At 45.1% G+C, this 18,165-nt stretch overlaps 1 protein-coding gene across 9 annotated transcripts in view; it reads left to right on the top strand.

Annotated features, from left to right (window-relative positions):
• The window catches only part of LOC120899748 (disintegrin and metalloproteinase domain-containing protein 10), a 65,840-nt gene that overhangs the window by 42,476 nt on the left and 5,199 nt on the right, over window positions 1–18,165 (top strand). For 6 of the 9 annotated variants that reach the window (XM_040305924.1, XM_040305925.1, XM_040305923.1 and 3 more), the window contains exons 4-13: window positions 9,729–9,922; window positions 10,000–10,291; window positions 12,637–13,181; window positions 14,999–15,148; window positions 15,245–15,405; window positions 15,522–15,756; window positions 15,895–16,417; window positions 16,528–16,769; window positions 16,845–17,126; window positions 17,205–17,511. In XM_040305924.1, coding sequence (XP_040161858.1) covers window positions 9,729–9,922; window positions 10,000–10,291; window positions 12,637–13,181; window positions 14,999–15,148; window positions 15,245–15,405; window positions 15,522–15,756; window positions 15,895–16,417; window positions 16,528–16,769; window positions 16,845–17,126; window positions 17,205–17,511 — 2,931 coding nt within the window. Of the gene's footprint in view, window positions 1–9,728; window positions 9,923–9,999; window positions 10,292–12,636; window positions 13,182–14,998; window positions 15,149–15,244; window positions 15,406–15,521; window positions 15,757–15,894; window positions 16,418–16,527; window positions 16,770–16,844; window positions 17,127–17,204; window positions 17,512–17,723; window positions 18,072–18,165 lie in introns of those variants that run through there. The other 3 variants (XR_005739093.1, XM_040305930.1, XM_040305931.1) reach the window with 3 other exon arrangements.

Raw genomic sequence — 18,165 nt, 5'->3', positions numbered from 1 at the left:
GTGTTAGCCTTTAATGACTGCACATGATTTACAAGATGAGTACATTCACGATTTATAACGATGTATGTCTCATATCACTCCACCAATGCACATTACCTTCGTACAGTCGTGTGAAAAAAGCTCTGCTCTTTTATAGTGAAGCTTTACTCATTCGAAAAATTATTTAATGTTAATCGTAAAATCCTTGCAATGTGTACAATCTGAAGAGATTTTTTTTTCTATCTCAAGCAAATTTAAACCATTTTTTTCCTGTCCCAACGTGCCCGCTTTGTCGGTTCCACAAGCCGATTAAGCATCGTTGCCAAACGGAGACGGTAAACGACGACGGAGCTTACAAGCTGTTGCGTCTTGTTTACGAAATTGGCATGTTCTGGGGCAATAAAAAAAAGAACCATGCGTGTGCTCTCCACGGCCACACGGCTGTCTGTGTTGGGGTCGGTCGGCCGGTGTGCGAGATGAACGTTTGGCAATGAAGATGCCAAAGTGGTGGTGTGGCGCGTATTGTGCAATCGTTTCGCGAGAGCAATAAAGCTTCCCTCGCTGTGTGTATCGCGTGTGCTGCATACTACTCACATACACACACACGTCATCTTTGCCTATGGTGTAAGGTTAAGATGAAGCTGGTTTCTTAATATCATTAGCAAAATACCCGTGCACAAAAAGATGGGCGTTTAGTCACGAGTGCGAAAATGAATACGTTTCAAGCTGACTGCAATGCACATGATTGGTTGGGAAGTTCGTGTTCTGGATTTTGCGTGCTTTTGGATATTAACGTATGATGCATTACTTTCTTACTGCACCCATTGTTGACTGTTAGGCGCAAGATAATTATGAGATAGTTATGATGTGGCTCGTAGTTATGATTCATAAAGCATGGGAGAGTTTCATGATTTTCGTACGTACGTTATGGTCGTTTGAAAGTTACTTAACATTGTACATGTTATTTTTGGAATGTTATTTACAGGAGCAAGGAATTCTACTGTTGATTTGTCAAATCTGTACAATTTGCTCTCAGAACTGTAAAAATTTAGAATACTACGTATCACCGAATCCGCGATAATTAGGTATCACGAATCTCAGGGACTACCTGTAGTTCGTAAAGTTATGCTGTTAAACATGGTGTTATTTGCACGTTCTCATTTGTTGATAATGCTATTGCATAAACGACAGTGGTCTCTTGCTCTATATTACAACCAAAAGAACACAGTAACACTCTTCACTCCAATTGACCGCTCGCACAAACTGCTTCCGCAATCGTTGGCCACGGCTCCGAAGACAACTCAAGAAGGGGAGTAAAGCAGACAGTGGCGTGCGGCAGTGGTGCTAACTTTAGGTCCATTTAATTTCCTTCCGCCATCGGCCGAATGAGACACTTGGGATCGTTTCAACGCTGTTTGACGCATTCCCATCAGACTGTCTGCTGCTACCGGTCCCATCAATCCAGCCACTTCCAGGGGTGTCTCGGACATCTTCTTCCCATCCAAAACCTGCCGCAACATAATCAGCCCCATACCACCGGGCCTGCACTACCATTCACTCTTCTGTGCTCTTCTTCTCGGTCCTTATTGCTGTGTTGGGTGATGGGAAGATCCTTTGTCTCTCAGTGTCGTCCCATCGCCTATCGGCTACGATAAGAAAGTGAAAAATTGCTTACAAGAACCTGTCGACGACAATCATTTTACACCGGATTCGTAGTATTCTCTCCGTCACCGTCTCTGCAGGCTGACGTTTGTGTAGTCTGTTTAGCTTTCACGTGTTCGCTGTGAAGCGGTCTGGAAAACTGGATGACACCCGTTCTGTCCGGTAGCAGTAGCAGTAGCAGCAGCAAATGTAAAGCGCCGTTCGTACCCTGGAGATGCGAAATGGGTGGTAGTACGAGGAATAATTCGCAATATTATCTAGAAATCTGGAGAGGAGTACAATGGACAAGAAGAAAGACAAAATGGATCATTATAAAAACTATGTTATCGTATTACAGTGGGTTCATTTAAGAGGACAACAAGCAAGACGGGAGATGTTTTTAATTGCCCGGGCTTCATTACGTTCTCTCGGACGCCTCATAACTGGGTGACAATTGTGCTGCAATAAGAATTTCATTTCATTGTACGCCACAATCCAGCATTGTTTAAACAAACAAACAAAGTAATAAGAATAATAATAACAGTATGGTATTTCTATGCAGTTTGCACAAAAATTAATTGAACTGTAGCATTGCGTTTACGTTCATGTTCATCTTGATTCTGTAGTGTGTTTGTTGAACTGAGCCACTTCTCAGCAGCAATGAGAGGTGGAGATGTTGTTCATTGTAATTTTATTTCACATTTTTCATTTGCATTTTGTGAGGGTTTATGCGAGATACAACGTGTTAGTTTTTCAGCGCAGTTTAAGTTGATGCCTAGGCAGTTGTATAGTTTTGTATATGAGGGGGTTTGTAATGGTATCATTTTATATAAATCTAATTTTATCTAATCTACTCTAAATCTAAATCTTAAAACTAATATCTAATTCAAATCTATTTTTAATGTAGGGAAATTCATGTTAATCAAAGAGGTTTCTAATCATATCAAAATGCGATGCTTGGCTAGTGGTTCGAATATTTATCGTATTGTGATAAGCTATTTCATCTAGGCTTAGCGTATTTCCTTTGTTATATAATTCAATTGATCGAATGCCGTAGGGTTCGTTGAGTACCATCCTTAAAATTTTGTTGAGACTTGCTTGTAGACGCTTACGATGGGAATTTGCGCAGTCATTCCAAATAGTAATTGCGTATGTTATGGCAGGTAATATTATGTTTTTATAGATCGCTAGTTTGTTAATCAGGGAAAGTTTAGATCTTCTATTAATGAGTGGGTATAATTTTTTGGTAAATATTATACATTTAGTTATAAGGTTGTTTATATGATCTCGAAAGAGTAGTTTTTGGTCGAATATTATTCCTAGATATTTAATTGTGTTAGACCATTCGATGGTAGTGTTGCCTATTTTAATATTGTTACCTGTCGGTCTAAGAAGTGCTGTTTTCATTCTATAGGGAAATATTATTGCTTGTGTTTTGTCTTCATTAAGTTTCAGTTTCCACTCCTGGATGTATTTGGTTATAATATTAACACATTTCTGGGCCCTGTTTTTGAGTTCGTTTACAGTTCTTCCCTTAACTGCTATGGCCGTATCGTCGGCGAAGAGAAATAGTTCACAATAATGAGGAAGAGGTGGTATGTCTGATAGGTATATCATGAAGAGTGTGGGGGCCAGAATACTTCCTTGTGGAACTCCAGCCGGAATGATGGTGTTTCCAGAGAACTGTTTACCTAACGAGACTCGAAAGGATCTCTGGCAAAGATAACTCCGAATCACTTTAATGATGAAGGTTGGAATTCCCTTGTTGATCATTTTTGAGAGCAGCCCATCATGCCACACGTTGTCAAAAGCTTTTTCAAAGTCTAGCATAATGACAGCTGTGGACCTTGCATGTTGTTTGTTGTGCTCGATAGTGTTGCGCAATCGAACTAGTTGGTGTATAGTCGAGTGACCCGGTCGAAAACCGAACTGTTCGGGAGGAAGGATACGCAGTTCATCAATTATCTCTCTCAATCGCCAATGAATGAGTTTCTCGAAAAGTTTGCCTAAAGCCGCTAGCAAACTGATGGGTCTGTAGCTCGCTGGTTTTGTCGGGTCTTTCCCCGGTTTTAGAATAGGAATGACTTTGGCGCATTTCCAACATTCTGGGAAATAGCCAAGCTCCATGCACCTCGAAAATAAATTTGCCAATAGTTCTAAAGCACGTGTGTTTAGCTTTTTGAGGAGTAGGTTGAAGATGGAATCAAAGCCTGGTGCCTTCATATTTGACAATGTTCTCAGCGTAGCTTTAACCTCGTTAACCGTTATTCTGGTATATGATGGGATATTTATCGTTGGTTCATCAAGACTACGAACAGTAGAAAGAACAGAAACTTCACGGTGACTGTTAATGTTATTTCCAATTTCATGAGCACTAACGAATTGTTTAGCAAGTGTGTCGGTTTTTCCTGTAGCCTCTATCAGCGTTTGACCATTGACGGTAAGCGGTGGAATCGGTTTTGGTTTTTTTGCACAAACTTTGGCTATTTTCCAGAAAGCATTAGAATATGGTTTAAGCTTTTCTAAATGGTTTGCAAAGTTACGGTTGCGAATCTCATCAACTTTGAAGGAAATTAATCTACTTAGAAATGACGCTTGCTGCTTAAAAATGATATTTCCGGTTCGCTGATGTTGCCGTCTCAACATATTTCTCTTACCGATGAGTTGTTTAGTCTCTGTATCGAGTTGGATTATCTTGTTCCTGATTATAACTTCAGGTATACACTCTTTTTCAGCAGTCTTTATGGCCCTTTCTAGAGTTTCGATAGCCTCATCGATGTCGGAAGTTGTTTGTACTTCCGTGCTAGCGATGTGTAGGTCAATAACTTGACCGAATCGAGCCCAGTCAGCTTGATGATAGTTGAAACGCTTTGTTGGTGGATGTATAACTGCGCTGCTATCGATTTCGGTCAGTACCGGAAAGTGATCCGAATTTAAGTCATCAATTGTTATCGGTTTGCTGATAGTGGTATTAGTTATGAAAAAATCAATTATACTGGGGTTTCCTCGGTGTGGGATATGGGTGTAGCTGTCTGGGTATTCAAATGTAAAACTCCCGAGTAGTGATAATTCTGAAAGTATTGCTCCATTTGTGTTGTTTTTGACATTACCCCAAAGTGTGTTTCGAGCGTTCAGATCAGCTCCAATTATCGTACGGGTATTGGTATTAAGCAATGTTAGGAGATCTTTTTTGAACAAAGATGCCGTACCGCTGGAAGGCGAACATTGTTTAGGACAGTAGGCAGATATTAGATTAAATTTTCCAGTTAGCCCTTCAATTTTAATACCTATTGCCTCGATGACGCTGGTATTGAAATGTGGGAGTAAACTATGTTGAATCGATTTCCTGATTGCAATCGCTACTCCACCTCCTCTTGTTTCCCCCGGCCGATCGAGTCTGTGTATGATAAAGTTTCCGATGAAAAGGTTCAGATCCGGTTTAAGAAACGTTTCCACCAGAAGTGCAATGTCGATGTTCTGTTGGTGAAGAAAGTCATTCAGTGGTATAGCTTTGGCTTTTACCGATTGGGCGTTCCATATTATAATTCTTAGCTTATCCATAGGTGATGATAAGTTCACCTAGAACGGCGATTTGATCGGCCTTTGTTTTGCAGGCACGGAGCTTTGAACTCATTTCTTTAAAAATTTGCAAGAGTGTAGTTGTGTCGTGTAAGTTTTCGTTTACAGTGGGTATCGGTTCAGGAGCCACTTTCTGTGCGTCAATCAAGCGTTGAGCCAGGTTGTACTGGAAACCCGGCGGCACTTGCATGGCGTGGTTTTTTTGAGGCAATGCGGAACTGGACGGAGCAGAAGACGGCATGCCTGCGGAGGGAAAATGCACTTGTGAGGAGAGATCCGGAGGAGGAGCTCTTGGTTTTTCGGCAGCAGTATGGTGTCTGTGGCCGCGTTCATTCGCCAGTTTGCGTATTTGTTGATATTTGGCACGCTGGGGGCATTCCACATCGCGCGCTCGATGATTGGCTCCGCAGTTGGCACATTTTGCAACTGTACTTTGAGGATTGTTTGCGTTACAAGTGTCAGTAAGGTGGGGTTCCGCGCAGATCGCACAACGGGGAAGGATGCGGCAGTTACGGGTGCCATGTCCGAAACCTTGGCATCGCAGACATTGGGTTGGACCTTTGTGGCCGCCTCGGTAGGATTCCCACTTGATGATTACCGATTGGATCGTTCGTACAGCTTGAAGCTTGTTCATTGAACACGAGCCTCGTTTGAAGTGGGCAAGATAGAGCTGTTGATGGTAATTTTGGTTTGTTTCATCTCTTCTCTTGATGCGATGAACTTCCGTTACCTCTAGCTTATAGCTGATTTTAAGTTCATCTATGATATCATCTATTTCCATTAGTGGGAGACCTCGAATGACAGCTTTGAACGGTCGATCCTCTTTCAAATCATGCGTGAAGAACTCAGCTTTTTTGCTTTCGAGCATGTTGATTATTGTACGATGATCAGCAAGATTTTTTGCGAAAATCTTGGTTCCTATACCACTGAGTTGAAATTCAGCGTATAGATTTCTAGCTTGCAGCTCCGGGCGTAGGGAGGCAAGAGACAGAGATTTAACCACAATAGGTGGTAATCTTGTATTGGTTTGTGTGGTTTGCTTCGGGGAAGCAGATGTTGAGGCACCATCGTTGACGATGGGTTGAGCGTTTTGGACGCGCTTTTGTCCTTTGCGATGAACTTCGAAGAATTCACCAGTATCCATACTAGTAGTGGTAAGAGCCTCTCTTTCTTCCACACTGTTTACCACATTTATTTTGGAGCGTTTTGAATCTCTCGAACTCTCGCTGTTCGATCGCGATCGGTTTTGCTCATTCTCTTTTCCTCTGTCTCTTCTCTTCATTGCGCCAGGCCAAATGGCACACACACATACTATCTCGAAGTTGCTATTGTAGGTGTTTGTCGTACGCGCGCAGCAACCGAAAAACACGTCCGATCTGTTCGACAGCTCGTACGCAACTCTCAGCAGCAATGAGAAGACTGTATTGTGATGAATTTCCAACGATTCCCAAACAAGTGCAACAAACTATATACTATTCCATGCCAAATCAATCATCATCCAGCAAAATGAAACAAAATATATATTGCTACTGCTAGAACACGGCATAGCACAAATGCGTCTAGCTCATGACCGAATATGGCACACATGCTCTGTCATTTACGGCCAACAGAAGTGTAGAAGTTGACCTCGACTTCAATGCGATATCCGACATTGTCTATATATGTTATTAGCCTTGTCTGAGGCTTTACAAAAAATAGTTCAGAAGGTTTAACACACACATCACCATCGTTCTCTGAAACAGAAAGGTCTTTTTTGTTTCGTTACCCCATCGCTTGCTCGCCGTACACGCGCTGAGCTACTATATCAAAGCTTTTGCTCTAAGCCGGACTTGGCATTAGTGTCCATCAAATAGTAATAAACATGGCAAATAGAATTTGCGTGCGCTACTCTAGCTGCAACTGCAGTGTTGGGTGTCTATGTGCAACAGCAAATGCAGCAAAAACTGGGTCGCACTCCCCTGGGAGTTAGGGGGAAATCTTGCTACAATGTTGCAGTAAAAAAGAAAAACAAGACGACGAGTTAGCTGCACGAGACTCACTCCGTAACGTTATTGCGCTCATCGACGACACTACAAAGTAACCTTTTTACTTACAGTAAGAGTCCCAGTTCCCTTCATATGCAACTGCTCTATACACTACTGCTCCTGGGCGGACGGGGATAAATGAAAGTCTCATTCTGAGGGTGCGTTTTTTTTATTAATTTTCGAAATGCACCTTCCGTCTGCAATGCTTTTCCTGTGCTTTCCGCCGCTTTTTTCATGCACCCCGGAAAAGGATTGATTTCATGGATGAGCAAGCAATGGTAAACGACCCGGTGGACGACGCGTACCCTCAGTGCAATCAATTCACATTAGCCCTCTGCAAACAGCGCTGTCAAGTCACTCCCTTTGCGCTCTGTTTTGCTGTTGCTGTAACTAAAGACTTGTCCCTTGATTTGACGCTTTCACCCCCCGTCGCCAAAGGGAAAAGTGATTGGAAAGGTCGTGATTGGTTGGGTAAATTGCATTTTCATATCCATTCGTCATATAATTGTATTTTTTGTGTTGGTGTGTCGATGTGTAGTTGAATCCTTTTCAATTCAACGCTGTGCTGCCTTTTTGCTTTTTTGTGTGTAATACTCCGACGGTTCTATCCGGCAATGTAGCGGTCGGAAAGCAGTCCAATTGATAGGAGCGCTGGAATGGCGCTCATGGAGGGAAGATTCATAGCCCAGTGGAAAAAGGACGAATGAAAAAAGCTCCTACCACCCGACGACACCATTGATATGCAAACGTCCGGTCGGTGTGTGGGTCGAGTTCCGTTTTCCTGTTTGCGTGCGCTCGGTATAAGTCGGTTCAGTGTACTTTACGTCCTTAAAAGAGAAGGTTTTTTTGCTCCATCGGTCCATCATTCCCAGGACCGCGTTCTCCCGAAGGTGCATCCTTTACACCTTTTCGTGTAATAGGGCGCATCGTTGCACGCTTTTTCGCAGACAGCTCCCCGGGTGGCGTTGCTACAGCTCGATTCGATTCTAACAGGGAACATTACGTACGCTTCTACCGTTTCCATGGCACATGTTTCCGGAGTGTAGCGAAGGGTGTAACAGCAGTAGCAGCTCCAGCAGCAACAGCAATATTATTACCACTTGCCATTCGGAGTTGGCTCTCAATCCTTTTTGCGTTGACATTTACTACAACTCGCCTTCCCCCGTGGCCGACTGTGGCCCGATTTGCTGAAGCCCTTGCCTTGGAGACGCCCTCACCATGGTGCAGTAGCTGCACTCACCACCGCTCCACTATCAACATCCGGCGCCATTTTTCTGTTGCGATTGACACCCGTGACGCAAACATGCACTCACTCTTGAGCGCGTTGCCTTGTGCGGATGGTGGTTTGGTTCGTTTTGTTCTTTCGTGCTGCTTCTTCTATTGCCAGAGTGCGACCCGGAGTGTAGTCATGATTCGTCGTGGCTCTATTTTGTTGGTTTGGTGCTTTTTTACCTTGTTCTTGCTACTTTTCCGTCCCATATTCCAATGTTTCCGTTCCGCCTCCACTGGTGCGCTTGAAAATGTCAAGCAATCTGGTGGAAAATAACACCAGTTTCCGGTATCAGTTCGCTGGTCAGTACGCCATTGCTTTGGTCGAGTAACGTTGCATTAGCACAGACGAAGGATATGGGCGAAGAAAGGGCATGAGGATTGCTAGCGCAGATTATTACGGCTGGTGACATTTCCCACGCGAATCAAGCTCTCCGGGGAAGATCATTAGATTGAATGGATCATTGCACCACTTTCCGTTGCCGACTTCGGAATGCTTGGCCCCGTCGTAATGCAATCAGATACTTTTGGAACGGGAAAAATTAATACGCAATGCGTCGGTGGGTTTCCCTCATTTTCTTTTATTGGTTTGCAATTCAAGAATGTTTACGTGACCTTTTGAGCGGATAGCATTATCTTGATCTTATTTAATTTATTTACTTTTATAACCTTTATTCGAGCTTATTTACTCTATACCATTTATGTTCATTGTACAGTATCTTAATCTTACAACATTTCGCGAAAATAAACACTATTCTTCTGGTATGAATAAGCAGGAGTCTCCACTTCTAGGCTCTAAATTGAAATGACTGCCAAACAAGATCGTTGCAAAACAAATGTAGCGGTTCAGATTGCCCCAATCGCTTTTCTTTTCGCAAGCTGTGGAACAAAATGTATGGCACATTATCGTTTCATTTTCATGGAAGCACAATCAAATTATACGCTTCGATGCTGCTGCTTTACGAATGACCAGCTCTGGTTGAATTTTCTACTGAACATTGCATACCGAACACAACCGGCTGAGAGGAGTGCGGATCGTTAGGATTGAAATAAGAATTTCAAATTAATTTGACTTTTTGCCTCCCCCGACTTGAGTTAGTTCATGCGAAGCGTGGCCAGATCGTACTTCAATCAATATTGACCCTTATCTTGTAGACACAGGCGTACACAGCGCGGCAGACGGGTTTACTAAATATTAATGAGTTTACGTTTCTGTTTTCTTTTGTTTCTTTACAGCACGTCCCCTCAACGAGTACATATCGCATTACGAGAAGTTGAGCTACGATCATGAGCATCTGCATGCTAGTCACAGCCGGGCGAAACGATCGGTCACCAAAGATCATTACGTACATCTTAGCTTTAGCGCACACGATCGAGATTTTAACATTAGACTTAAACGCGATCTCAGCACAATAAGTGATAAGTTAGAGGTGAGTGTCAGCACTAGACTAGCGCTGTTCTATTAATATCGATGGCTAACGATGTTGCTTTCTTTTACGTATTACAGATACATACCGACAAGGGACCGGTGCAGGTCGATTCGTCCCACATCTATCATGGCGAGGTGATTGACGATCCGAACAGTTACGTGTTCGGTTCGATTTTTGACGGTGTGTTCGAGGGCAAAGTGATCACCTCCGAGGACGAGTACTATGTGGAGCGGGCGAAGCACTACTTTCGCGAATCGTCCAATCCGGAAACGCACCCGCTGCATCACACCGGTGACGGTGAGCCACCGTTCCATTCGGTGATCTACAAGGACCAGCACGTGGACGATCCTTACCGGCACCGGAGGAAAGGTAAGGGATTTTGTTACTTTTGGAAAGTGAAACTAAACTGAACAGGAGAAAGAGGAAAATGAGGATGGTTATTGATGGGTGAATTCGCCCTTCGGAGCACAAGTTTTGCAGATTGGCCTTTTGCTGCCTTGTGAAAAATGTCTGCCGACACCCGTTAATGTAGTTTTCATGGGAAGATTGCATTAATGTCTCAAACGATATACTTATTATCTACTTATTTCTCATTGCCCTTTGAAAGACACAAAATCTGTAACGTTGATGTGCCTTGCAATTTCGTGGGAGATTCGTTTGCTAATCTCGCTGTACGCCGTATATAGCTTGGTTGATAAATGTTTCAAAGAGAAGCAGCAGAGCAGGTTAGGTGCCTTTATCAAGCTTGAGCAACACCTTACGTAAATGTAAGGTAATGTTTCTTATGTCGTGTCGAAAATCTAATATAGTCGGATGATGTTAGATGACGGGTAGGAGATGCTGAAACCAACGCATACCCGGTCATTACATAATTTTCTTTAAAAATCAGAGTTTTTATTCCAATTTTTTGACATGTTTGGCAACATGTAAAGTTTCAGTGGTTTTTATCTATTGCATTCATTTTGCATTAATCTACTACATTTGCTGCAGTTGTTGAAATCAAAATAAAACAATGAGATTTAGAGATTGAAATACTCTGTGCTGTTTCTGCTTCCGTTAAAGAGGTGGACCTATGGCAACGTCACTTAAGCGAAAAGTTTTCAAAGTTCCGCTTTGGTGTACTTGGCAATAACATTTAAAACGGTTCAATGGATCTTGAAATAGGATACCCTTTTGGGAAGGCGGGTGTTCTTAAAAAAATCGCAACTTAAACCCCAAAGCATCGCCTCACTCCCCAAAAACAGGGTCAACAGCTGTCAGCGGCCACACGATAAACACCGGTCGAACTCCGTCAATCAATCGACTCAATTTCGGATCTCATCGAGCGGTCGGGGTGACCTCCAAAGCACGCAATCCTTTTTTTGCCGCGCATGAACGGAGAAAGTTTTCCCTGCCGGATGAAAGTGGCAAAGCCAGCAGCTAGCAGCACCGTGCAGAAGCGAAAGCGAATGGGGCCATGCGCGCTGGGAAATAAGCCAACAACAACCCACCAACAACTCGTAGACGTCCAGTGCCCAAGCTTCTGGAGCGCAATATCGAACGGTGAACGGAAAGAAGGCCGCACTTCTCAGCGCCGTGCGAGCAGAATCGAGCAAACGGTGAAGAAGTGCTTCACAAAATCAATCAACTGTCGTTATTGGATGGGGATGGGAGATCGTTTGATGCGATGGTTTGGCAGGTCTGGCATGCTATATAGCCCTTCGTGCCGTGCCTTGGCTCTCTGGGCAATTAACTATGGTGATTACGCACAAAAGCCCTGCGAACAATCGCGTCCGAGCAATGAATCATTTAGAATTGAGCGTACGCGGAGGAGTGTATTGCGCCGAATATAGTCCAATAACTGATGTTTACTTGCTTGGGTCGTAAAAAAAATGTGCTTCCAACCTTTTCTGCCGGTGCCAAAACATCCGGAAGTCATCCTAGCCATACTGCGCTATGTTATAGTGTTAGCCTTGGTCCGACATTCGTCTTCTGAGATTATGAGTGTGATCCCTTGTTCAACAGCAAATATGATGGTCCCAAAGTATCCATTCACTTACGATAATGACGGGTGCGTCCCATCATAGTACCAATTAAGGATACGACATCCATCATTTTAAGGGGGGGGGGGATTGAAGATTAGGGATAAAGAAAACTAATTTTCCAACCAGGAGAACTTCCTGCATCGGTATCCTAGCCCCAAACGCGATAGCAAAGGGATGAAAGAGTTCAAAGCCGGCACCACCGGTATACACGCCGGTTAGACCCATAACTAATTAGGAAATTTTAATGCGGGTAGTGTCAGAAAGCAAACGAGTTGCGGCAACTTCAGATTCCAACCACCCCGATAATCAACTACTTCGGGGGAGGGTGACGAAAACTTTAGTATCATCATGTGGCCACCGTCTGGGTCACTTCCATCATGTTACGGGGCAGTGTTACGTCAACGCATGTAATCGGTTGAAACATAAATCCAATTAAACGTACATTAACTAGCTGGATCGATATGGTCGGAAGCGCAGGCAAATTGAGACGTACGTCAGTGTAACTATTGTAAGAGAAGGACATACAAAAAAGGAAATTCCTTGAAAGGAAAACGGTGCATCGTGTTCATCCATTGCTTTATATCATGTGTCTTATAGATGGACAGTTTTGTAACCTATTTAACTTCAATTTTTCTCCCAACTACGAGCTAATATTGATTGATATATACGAACGTTCTCTGTTTTTTGTAGGACACCCGTCCGGATGTGGTGTGCATGATGAAGTTTCGGCGTGGATGGATCGGATACAGAATTCTGCCGTAGAAGAAACGGAGGAAGAGGACGAACGTCAAGATGAAGAGGAAGAAGAAAAAGAAGGAGAAGAAGAAGCAGTCCAAGAAGATAATCAGAAGCGACAGTCCCATAATGAAAGTAGTGCCGGCGGCCAGCAGCAGCAGCAGCAGCAACAACCTTTAACAGCACCGACCAAGCATAAATCAAATGCCAAAGCGAAGCGCCGTTCGGCTACGCTGGAGAAGGATACGCGGCCCGACATCGGCGCTAACGACATTCCCATCGAAACTGGATACGAGTTTAAGTATCCGTACGAAAAATACTCCAAGGCGGCCAACTGGCGAGCGTCGGGCGAAAGCGTGACCGACTCCGAATGGCACTGGAAGGCGCACGAGCGGGTCCGGCGAGCGGCCCGGCCGAAGGAAGACTATCGGAACACGTGCTCGCTGTACATTCAGTCCGATCCACTGCTGTGGAGTCACATCCGGGATAGTATCGTCGGGGTGAGTATTCATTAGAATTCGGCAGATGGTTGTAGAAACTTTAATTTCTTAGGTTTTTTGGATTTCATTCAAAGCGAAATTTCAAATTATACGTGGATAAGGCCTTTGCTGGCCGTACTCGCAAAAAGCATTCCGAGCTGACATTGAGAACCATAGATCTCCGTAATCAACAGTTTCATTATTGTTTGGCCTCTTCCGGAAACCACATCATCAAAGGGCCGATGTTGCCTGAGTCGCTTCCCAGGAGGGGCGGGATAGCTTTTGGAAAACAGAAAATAAAGGCCACACCTTTTCATCGTCCGGCTGGTGGCTAGTAATGTGGAAAAAGCCACAACGAGACGGGTACCGCACATACCTCCCCTGGGAGGGCATTGGATGTAACGCGCCGCCCATCGTCTCCGAACGGCTGTGTGCAGTACGGTACACACAACTTGGCCCGAGCGGCTGCACACTCCGATGAACGTGTCACTTCTCATTGTCGTTTACAAACCGCAAGCGGAAGGAATCTTTGGCAACACAAGGGCGAAGAGAGAGCCGCCCGCCAATTGTTGGCTGGCAGACGCTATATCTTGGAGCAATGAGCAACGTCTGCTACTCTCGGCCGCTGCTGTATGCAGCTTGTTTACCGCATGTGCTGACCGCGGTACACAATAGGTAGGGTTTTTCCCTCCAGCCCTTCTGTGTGCTTGGTGTGTGCGTGTGTGGCTGGGTGCTCTGCCGCCAGCAACACAAAACTGATTGCCACCATAACTTACTTCTGTGTTCGTTGACTTGTAGTAAGGGTGGTGGCTTCTTCTCGGAGCTTTCGTTCCACAGTAGTTGCAACGACGGTATAGGGCCATAGCAGACTGGTTCACCAGGGTATGTTTGTTGCCTGCGTCCAGTCTGATGATGATGTGTATGGTGCACGGTCTCAGAACGCTCTACGCTCTTTCGACATCTCTATCATCCTCTTGTTTATCAGCGCCTACGAAGAAAGTCTGTTCATTATCAGTAAAACCACAACGCACACGCCCGATAGACGACGAAGCGGTAGCGTTTTCTGCAATGACAAACTGCAACTTGATGATCCAGATGAGAAAGGCTCGGTTTAGAACGTGTTAAGCCAGGGATGTCAAACAGACGTTTTATATTGAAAATGGTTTCTCAATTACAGACAGAATAGACTAAAACTACTTTGAAATTTCAATCAAAAAGATCTCAAAGATTCGATAAAATTGATTAAAATTCAGATATATTAATAGATTACTTTTTTATTTTGTTATAAATATGTGTTAAAGTGTATCTTTATTACGTGTCATATTACCAATACAATTTGAACATTTCAAAGACACATTTGCAAGTGTTTAGGTATATAGATTAAAATATACAGAAAATTAAGAAACAACACAACAATTAATTGTTGGGCATGGAGTTTGACAACTCTATTGTAGATGAACCGTAAATCACGTCGTGGTATATTTCAAACGATTCACTTGCGGTGACACTAGGGACCAAGTCTAAAATGGACCACACACATACACACAGTCACCCACACGCATGCATACATACAAACACACACACACTGGAAGACTAATTAGCCAAGTTTTGTTGGAGGGGTGTCAATCATCCAGCTGCTGCTCACCAACATGGCCCGAGCTTTCTGCTTTTGAAGTCAAAGTCAACCATGTACGAGCGTGCAGCATTTCTTCTCGCGTTGGTTTTCCAGTTTGATTGGAGCAAGCAGCGCATATATATACGTTGAACTATATGGATAATTTAGCAAGAGCGAACTGTAATTAATTAGTTGAACCTCCTCGGTGCCAACCGTTTCACAGCATCTCCATCGGGCCCGTCGCAACGAGCTGGAGGAGAAAACGCGCGAAGAGATACTGTCGCTGATCATACATCACATCACTGCCGTCAACTACATTTATCGCAATACAAAGTTTGATGGACGAATAGAGCATCGAAACATTCGGTTTGAGGTGAGTGCACTGTTGCCGGTGTTGATTTGCGACATGCCCTGGGCGTATCGTTCCTAATGGTCAATTTCTTCGTCTGCTTACTCCGTGCCACTACAGGTCCAACGCTTGAAGATAGACGACGACTCGTCGTGCGGGGAAAACCATCACGAAGAAACAAATCCACTCTGTCTGGAAAATATCGACGTATCGAATTTTCTCAATCTACACTCGCTTGGCAATCATGAGGCGTTCTGCCTGGCGTATGTGTTTACCTACAGGTGAGTCGGATGAAGTCGGAGAGAGAGAGAGAGAGGGAGCTGAGTTTGATCGGCAAAATGATTCTAATGTTCTTGTGGTTGGATGTTGTTTTTTCTTCTTCTCATATCTAACACAGAGATTTTACCGGCGGTACGCTTGGGCTGGCCTGGGTTGCATCGGCTTCCGGTGCTTCCGGCGGCATTTGCGAAAAGTACAAGACGTACACCGAAACGGTCGGCGGTCTGTACCAGAGCACCAAGCGCTCGCTCAATACGGGCATCATTACGTTCGTGAACTACAACACGCGCGTCCCGCCGAAGGTGTCTCAACTGACGCTTGCTCACGAAATCGGACACAACTTCGGCTCACCGGTATGTAACATGAGATCGTTGTGCTGCGAGGCGGCAGTGTGTGGCAAAACATTGCCAACAAAAGAAAAAGAAAACTCACATATGTTGTGTTTCCCTTGTCTTCCCTTTTCCCCCGCTTGCTGCGTGTCGTCTGCACAGCATGATTATCCGGCCGAGTGTCGCCCGGGCGGTAACAATGGCAATTACATCATGTTCGCCAGTGCAACGAGCGGCATCCGGCTAAACAATGGCAAGTTTTCGCCGTGCTCGGTGCGCAACATTTCGAACGTGCTGGACGCGATCGACGAGAACAAGAAGCGCAACTGCTTCCAGGCGTCGGAGGGCGCATTCTGCGGCAACAAGATCGTCGAGATCGGCGAGGAGTGCGACTGTGGCTTCAACGAGGAGGAGTGCATGGACAAGTGCTGCTATCCGCGGGAAATGTCCGAAACGATGCGCATTGAGAACGTGACGGCGCAGAGCTGTGGCCGGCGGGCACGGACACAGTGCAGCCCGTCGCAGGGACCGTGCTGCGATAGCAATACCTGCCGCTTCATACCGGCCGACGCGCGGATAACGTGCAAGGAGGAGACGGAGTGTTCGTGGGGCTCCACCTGCAACGGTACGACGCCCGAGTGTCCGGAACCGAAGCCACGGGACGATAAGACGAAGTGTAACAACGGTAAGTGTCCTCGTCTCGTCATACGTCATATTTGCTGGGATGATGTAGGTGGCTGTCTAATATGACCCGGTTTCGGTGTGTGATTCCACTCTCTCTCTTCCACCCTGTAGGTACACAACTCTGCATCAAGGGCGAATGTTCCGGCTCGATTTGCCTGCTGTGGAACATGACGGAGTGTTTCCTGACGTCCAATATCATTCCGAACATTGACAAGCGCAAACTGTGCGAGCTGGCCTGCCAGAACGGCAACGACACCAATTCGTGCCGGAGCACGAGCGAGTTCGCGCGCGAGTACGGGCTGCCGGACGGTGGTTACAGCTTGCGACCCGGTTCACCGTGCGATAACTTCCAAGTAAGTGCTGTTGCCCCTCTCTCGCTCTGTGGCATGTATTGTGACGCAATTCTAATCCGGTCTCCGGTGTTGCAGGGTTACTGTGATGTGTTTCTGAAATGCCGTGCCGTGGACGCCGAGGGTGCCCTGGTGCGGTTGAAGAACCTGCTGTTCAACAAGCAGACGCTCCAAACGCTGGCGGAATGGGCGACGGAGCACTGGTATCTGGTGTGCATGTTCGGCATCGCCTTTATCATCACGATGGGCATCTTCATCAAGTGCTGTGCGGTGCACACGCCCAGCTCTAATCCGAAGAAGGCGGCCGCCTATCGAATTTCGGACACGCTGCGTCGCCCAATGAACACGCTTCGAATGATGGTACGTATTCGATCGTTACTCATTATCGCGGAATGAATTGTATGTCTGATTGGAACTATTTTTTTTTTTCTATTTTAGCGACGACACCATCATAACGGAGCCGGGCCGCGTAGTGTCCCTGTGCCGCGGGGCGAACGTTCCCGTAGTGCGGGCGAAAGAGGAGGAGGTGGTGGTGGTGGTGGAGGAGGAGGTCGCGGTGGCGGCGAACGGAATGGTGGCCGTGGTGTCGGAAGCCGCACGCGCAGCGATGTAGATATGCGAAATGGTGGACCACCAGCGGCGCATAATTCTTCCTCGTCCGGCAACAGCCGCCCGTCAAACAGTTCGCGTCCGCCAGCACATGGGTATGGCGAAGGCCGTGGCCAACAATACTACCCACCGAAAGGTGTGTTCGCTCTGTCTGATCCCAAATAATGTTACAGTGCTCCTTTTCATATCCCCCACAAAACTGAGGAACATTGCGTCGGTTTTGCTTCTATCACTACTTTATGTGTGATGTACCCATTTCGCGACGATTCCTTTCTTTTTATTTGATTTATTTTTATTAATTTGCGTACTTTTTGTTTGTTTTTATTTTCATTTCGTTGCGTTTCGTAGGCCATCACAGCAGTAAGCAGCAACATTCCCGCAAAGCAAATTCCAACCCCCGCGAAGGGGTTCGAGCCAATCAGACGAGTGCCACAGTGGTGTACAAGAAGTAGAAGAAAATGGTCGCGTGCTTTTTATTTTTAAAGCGAATGCTCAGGACATCCTTAACACGTACACACACACACATACAAACATCCTAGCTAAAAGGGTCCCATAGCAGCAAAACGGGTGTGTTCCTGTGTGTCCTTCCTAAAGTACAATTCGCAAATTCGCAGTTTGAAACCAAATCCGTAGCAACTTTATCGAGTTTCCACAAAAAAAAGGAATCCATCTTCAATATTGGATCCACTTTCTCAACGCTTCTTATCGTTTGCTTTCGAGACTTTGATGAAGTGACACACCGTGTATTTCTCAGTTTATTATATTTTTCCATAATCTCACGGGAAAGGTT

Source organism: Anopheles arabiensis, chromosome 3, assembly GCF_016920715.1.
Source record: "Anopheles arabiensis isolate DONGOLA chromosome 3, AaraD3, whole genome shotgun sequence".
NCBI classification, from domain to species: Eukaryota; Metazoa; Arthropoda; class Insecta; order Diptera; family Culicidae; genus Anopheles; species Anopheles arabiensis.
This window is presented reverse-complemented; position numbering and strand designations above follow the sequence as displayed.